This window comes from Hordeum vulgare, chromosome 6H (assembly GCF_904849725.1).
Source record: "Hordeum vulgare subsp. vulgare chromosome 6H, MorexV3_pseudomolecules_assembly, whole genome shotgun sequence".
Taxonomy (NCBI): Eukaryota; Viridiplantae; Streptophyta; class Magnoliopsida; order Poales; family Poaceae; genus Hordeum; species Hordeum vulgare.
The window spans coordinates 537,320,119-537,326,683 of NC_058523.1; the positions used below are offsets into that span (position 1 = coordinate 537,320,119).

The following is a 6,565-nucleotide window of genomic DNA, read 5'->3' on the forward strand; positions in this document are numbered from 1 at the left end:
GTGGGAACACCAGCTCGAAACTAACAAGACATTGCACCAAATCACTCCTTAACCTTGGAAGGATTCCTATATCGATCACCTTCTCAGAGATTGCATTGAGGAATGCACATAGCTTCACAATGGCTAATCGAACGTTTTCCAGTAGAAGCCCCCTCAATGCAACCGGAAGCAGTTTGGTCATAATCACGTGGCAGTCATGAGACTTTAGGTTCTGGAACTTTTCTCTGCCATATTTATTATTCCCTTTATATTTGACAAGAAGCCAAATGGGACCTTCATAAGACCGTAGCTGGCAGGACCTTCATACTACTCTGGATGCATGCCGTCTTTTTCATGCACATGTTGATGTTCCTCCCGTGCCTCCAGTGTATCTTTTGCCTTCCCATACACTCCCAAGAAGCCTAACAGGTTCACGCAAAGATTCTTTGTCACGTGCATCACGTCGATTACAGAGCGGACCTCTAGGTCTTTCCAATAGGGTAGGTCCCAAAATATAGATTTCTTCTTCCACATGGGTGCGTGTCCCGCATCGTCATTCGGAACAGATAGTCCGACAGAACCCTTTCCAAACATTACTTGTAAATCATTGACCATATCAAGTATGTGATCACCAGTACGGAGGCCGGGCTTCTTCCGGTGATCTGCCTAACCTTTGAAATGCTTTCCTTTCTTTCGACATTGATGGTTGGTCGGAAGAAATCGACGATGCCCCATGTACACATTCTTCCTGCATTTGTCCAAATATATACTATCGGTGTCATCTAAACAGAGTGTGCATGCGTTGTATCACTCGTTTGTCTATCCTGAAAGGTTACTGAGAGCAGGTCAATCGTTGATGGTTACAAACAGCAATGCATGTAGGTCAAATTCCTCCTCTTCGTTCTCATCCCACACACGTACACCATTTCCATTCCATAGCTGTAAAAGTTCACCAACTAATGGCCTTAGGTACACATCAATGTCATTGGCGGGTTGCCTAGGGCCTTGGATGAGCACTCGCATCATAATGAACTTCTGCTTCATGCACAACCAAGGAGGAAGGTTATACATACATAGAGTCACAGGCCATGTGTTATGCTTGCTGCTTTGCTCCCCAAAAGGATTAACACCATCTACACTTAAACCAAAACATACGTTCCTTGGGTCACGTGTAAAGTCGCTCCACTTTCTCTCGATCTTTCTCCACTGCGACCCATCAGCGGGTGCTCTCAACTTCCTGCCTTTCTTACGGTCTTTTATGTGCCATTGCATCAACTCGGCATGCTTTTTTTTCTGAACAGACGTTTCAACCGTGGTATTATAGGATCATACCACATCACCTAGGCAGGAACCATCTTCCCGGTGCGCTGGCCCTCAACATCACTAGATCATCTCTTCTGATCTTATACCGCAATGCGCTGCATACCGGGCATGCGTTCAAATCCTTGTACGCACAGCGGTAGAGGATGTAGTAATTAGGGCATGCATGTATCTTCTACACCTCCAATCCTAGAGGGCATAGAACCTTCTTCGCTTCGTACGTACTATCGGGCAATTTGTTATCCTTTGGAAGCTTCTTCTTCATTAATTTCAGTACTGAACTAAATGCCTTGTCAGATACACCATTGTATGCCTTCCATTGCAGCAATTCCAGTGTGGTACCGAGCTTTGTGTTCTCATATTCGCAATTTGGATACAACCCTTTTTGTGATCCTTTAACATGTGATCGAACTTCAACTTCTCCCTTTCACTTTCGCATTCTCTATGTGCATCAACAATGACCCGACGAAGATCATCATCGGGTACATCGTCTGGTTCCTCTTGATCTTCAGCTCCCCCCATTGCAGCATCACCGCATTCAGGGGGGCGGGTAGTTGTCATCATCCTCTTCTTCTATGTTCTCTTCCATCATAACCCCTCTTTCTCCGTGCTTGGTCCAAACATTATAGTGTGGCATAAAATCCTTCTGAAGCAGGTGGAAGTGAAGGGTTTTATAGTCGGAGAATTCCTTCGTATTCCCACAGACAGTACATGGACAATGCATAAAACCATTCCGCTTGTTTGCCTTAGCCGCTTCGAGAAAATTATGTAGGCCGTTAATATACTCGGAGGTGCGTCGGTCACCATACATCCATTAATGGTTCATCTGCGTGTGTTATATAACAAAGTGTATTAAAAACTACACAAATCTTGATGAAAATGGAGCTTGGACAAGGAGCTTCGAAAGGAGAAAGCTTAAGTGCTCGCGGGGGTATATGTAGGCCAACCGTTGGTCCCGGTTTGTGGCTGGAACCGAGACCAAAGAACAACCTGAGGTCCCGGTTCCAGCCACAAACCGGGACTACTGGTTGTGGGCCAGGAGCGAGGCACATTGGTCCCGGTTCGTGTCTGGAACCGGGACCGAAGATGACAAACGAACCGGGACAAATGGCCCACGAGGCCAGGCCGCCTCACGAAACGGGACCTATGCCCACATGGTTCCCGGTTCGTGAGTGGACCGGGACTAATGGGATTTCATCAAGTGGACCAAATCCCTCTTTTCTACTAGTGAGGTGTCTTGGTCATGTCTATATAGTTCTCGAACCCGCAGGGTCTGCACACTTAACGTTCGGTGACGTTTCAGTATTATTGAGTTATGTATGTTGGTGACCGAAGGTTGTTTGGAGTCCCGGATGAAATCTCGGACGTCACGAGGAGCTCCGGGATAATCCGGAGGTAAAGATTTATATATAGGAAAGTGGTATTAGGATTCCAGAAAAGATTCAGGTATTTCCACCAGTGGTGTACCGGAAGTGACGAATGGATTTCGGGGATCCACCGGGGGGCACCCACCCCCGGGGGGCACATGGGCCCAAGAGGTGGCGCACCAACCCCTGGTTGGCTGGGCAGCCGACCCCATGAGGGGCCATGCACCCAAGAGGAAAAAGGTGGAGGGTCGGAGGAGTCCTTGTTGGAGTAGGACTCCTCCCCCGCGCCCCACTCCTTGTTGGAGGTGGACTCCACCTCTTCGCTGGCGGCCAAGGCCCTAGGGGAAACCCTAGGGCGCCTCCTCCCACCCCTTCCTCCTATATATAGTGGAGGTTTGAGGGCAGCCCAACACCTAAAAGGCCACGTGCTGCCCTCTCCTCTCTAGATCGTCTTTCTTCTCTAGATTAGTTCCCCTGCCGGATTAGTTCACCGCCACTCCCATCACGCCGTTGTGCTGTAGGAGAACTCATATACCTCTCCGCACTCGCTTGCTCGATCAAGGAGGCGTAGAGCGTCATCAAGCTGTACGTGTGTTTAACGCGGAGGTGCCGTCCGTTCGACACTCGATCGTGATTGGATAGCAGGACAGCTTGCGATTTGGATCTTGAAGATGTTCGACTACATCAACCGCGTTTCTTAACGCTTCCTGCTGAGCGATCTACAAGGGTATGTGGATCCGATCTCTCCTCTCGCAGATGCTCATCTTCATGAATAGATCTTGTGTGCGTAGGAAATATTTTGTTTCCCATGCAACGTTACCCAACAGAACACTCTTTCTCTCATTGGATTTACATGATGCATATAGAATAAGATGCATGCATGACCAATAATTCCCACTTTCATAAAATGTGGTGTGAAAGTGTGGGACTCAAAGCTCTTTCACTCAATTGGACTCAAAGTAAGCTTTACATATTGAAAATCTGAAAATTTTGCGATGAACCCTCTAAACCATAAAGGAGGGAGTAGTATAAGAACCATCATTAAGGCCCAGTTCTTTTGCCAGAATCTGGGGATTCTCCCAGAATCTGACCCCTCCCCAGCTTCTCCCAGAATCTTGGAGCCTCATTTATTTTACAATCCTATCTAGTTAGGGTCTAATTAGCTAGGATTGTAAAACAAATGGGGGTCAAAGATTCTGGGAGAAGCTGGGGAGGGGTCGGATTCTGGGAGAAGCCCCAGATTCTGGCAAAAGAACTGGGCCTAATTTTGTCTCGATCACTATTGATGTCTTTATATAAATGCAAATTTCTTTTATGGTGACCCTTATATATATAAGAGAATGGAGAGAGTATTATTTATCTTGGCATGGTGGCATGGCGTCATGTTAATAGGATAGGTGTTTAGTCATCTATATATTTTGTCATCTCCGGCTTGGGCAAAAAAGATGCCTTGTATCGTTCTATTTTATTTTTGTTGCACACTTCATGTACTTTGTCTGAGACTTCATTTCGATTTCAATATATATGGCCGTATGCATCTCTCGATGCAGAGGCCGGGACTCAGCCTTCATTTTGAAAAAAATGGTGGCATGGCTTGTGATGTGCCTCCTAGGGGGCGTGATTTTTTCAGGGTAAGGGTATCATGCAAACACACGAGTCATGCAAGCATCACGCAGATATCTACCTAGCGAGAACCGGAGCAAAGTCGTCTGACTTGCGCAGGCTTCTCCTCCTAAAAAGATCTCCGAACTTGCGTAGAACGGACCTCCTCTTCCTCTGCTTCATGGCATGCTCCAGGCCACCGTACTGTCTTCCGTCATCGAAGTGATCGAACTCGTAGTAATCGTCCATGGCCGCCGCCGCCGCCGCTGACCTCAGCTCCGCGAGGTTGCTGATGGACGCGAACATCCGACGATCCTTCCGGCTCGCGGCGGCCATCATCCTGCCGGAGTCCAGGAACGCCGCCGCGCTAAGCTTCCCCTGCGCATCGGCTTTCCACTCCTCCAATAGCAACCCCGCTGCGCGTGCCTTCTCCCCACCGCCGGCGCCACCATCGGCTGTCTTGGTTGCCTCCGTGAGCTGATTGTGCAGATCCGTGGCACGCCCCTGCGCGGCAGCCTCGCTGGACTTGAGCGACTCGTTCTCCAGCCTCAGGGACTCCATGGCGTCCTCTTTCTCGGCGAGGGCGTCGCGCAGCTTGGAGTTCTCGCCGCTCGCGAACTCGAGCGACTCGCTGGCCGCGTTGGCCTCCTCCGCCGCCCGCTCCAGCGCGCGCCGCAGGCCGTCGTTGTCGTGGTCGGCCGCCCGGCGCAGCTCGGCGAGCTCGGCGTTCTCACGCCGGGCGCCGGCGGCGTCCTCCTCGGCCGCGCGGGCGCGTCCGAGCAGCGCCTTCTCCCTGGCGCGCCAGGCGGCCGCGGCCTCCTTCCAGTCCGACATGATGCCGTCGAGCTGCTCGGTGGCCGACCACAGGTCCGCCTCGGCGGTGCGCAGCAGGCCCTCGAGCCGGCCGGCCTCGGCGTTGGCGCGCTCGACCTCGGCCTGCGCGTCGGACAGCCACGCCTTGACCTGCTTGGCCTCCATGGTGACGGCGGAGAGCGCGGCGGCGAGGTCGTCCGCGGCCTTCCGGCTCCTCTCCTCGGCGGCCAGCGCGGACCGGAGCCTGGCCCTCAGCCCGTTGATCTCCTCGTCGACGCCGCCGAACATGAGGTCCCTGACGCTCCACTGCCCCTGCGCGGGGCCCTGCCGCAGCGTGGCCTCCTCGAGCGCCACCTTGGCCTGCTCCAGCTCCTTGGTCTGGCTGATCAACGACTCCAGCATCTTCGCCTCGGCCTGCTTCGCCGTGGCCACCTCTCGCTCCAGAAGCCGCACCCGCGCCGACGCCGGCGACGATGGCGCGTCGCCGTCGCTCCGCGGCTCCATGACGTCCTGGAGCGTGTCTTGCTTGTTCAGCTGCGCCGCCACTGTCTGCTCCCACGCATATAAGTTGTATAAGTACGTACCGTACGTCGACCAAAGGGACGCAGTGCAACTATGTGCGCACGCACCTCGGAAGATGGCGTGGAGAAGGTGGTGGTGGACCTGCTGCGCTCGTGCCGGGGCGTGGCTTTGGAACCGGAAGCCGGAGGAGCCGGAGGAGCCGTCGGCGCACCACCCCACGATCGCGATCTGCACGGCGAATACTTGCACATAATCGTCAGCTCGATCGTGGCTAGATCGGCCCGGTTGAAACTTTCTCCGGGACCAAAAATTGTACTCTAGAAAACAGAAATGCGGCGCCATCTATTAATCCGGCTGCCTACCTCGGCCTGGATGGCAGCATCGATCAGGCCGCGCGCGGGAGCGGCGGAGCACCACCGGAGCTAGCCGGGAACTAGCAGCTGTGTAGTGTTTCTTTCAACCTTTGCCAGAAACCAGTCTAGAGAGTACACAAGATTTATAGTGGATCACGCACGCTAGACAGACAAAAAAATACCACTGGGGACGTGGAGCAGGTGGGAGAGGGAAAGAGACGGCGGGCTTGATCTGCACCGTTGCGCGCGATCCTATGCGAGTTTACAATGGCGCGCGCGCGTAGGGAGTGACGGGGTGTTGCTACTTTTTCTAGCCGTCCTCAACTTCTTAACCGCCCGTTATCGTAACAACTCTAGATATATTCTACTCGGGTGAAAGAGCCAACGATGAACGATGTGATGCCAATCGCCGCGGCAGTTTCAGGCGGTCCAGTAGCAGAGCAGTCAGCGGATACATTATTTCTGGGCCGACGTCGCTCCTTTGGTCACCACCACTGATGTGTCGGGCTGCCATTTGATTGGCAACTCGTAAGCTGAAAAAGTAATATCGAAAAAGTAATATGAGAAATATAGCATACGGAATTCTTTCTTTTACTTTTGTCGCTGTAT

General features: G+C 52.3%; 1 protein-coding gene across 1 annotated transcript; it reads right to left on the minus strand.

The window, feature by feature from the left end:
• Nucleotides 1-4,236: 4,236 nt before the first annotated feature.
• On the minus strand, nt 4,237-6,155 carry LOC123402515 (translation initiation factor IF-2-like). The gene is made up of 3 exons (XM_045096435.1): nt 5,966-6,155; nt 5,711-5,831; nt 4,237-5,630 (listed from the first exon to the last, which is right to left on the minus strand). The coding sequence occupies exons 1-3, from the start codon at nt 5,983-5,985 to the stop codon at nt 4,347-4,349; spliced, it is 1,425 nt and encodes a 474-aa protein (XP_044952370.1). The 5' UTR covers nt 5,986-6,155; the 3' UTR covers nt 4,237-4,346.
• Between the last annotated feature and the right edge of the window lie 410 nt (nt 6,156-6,565).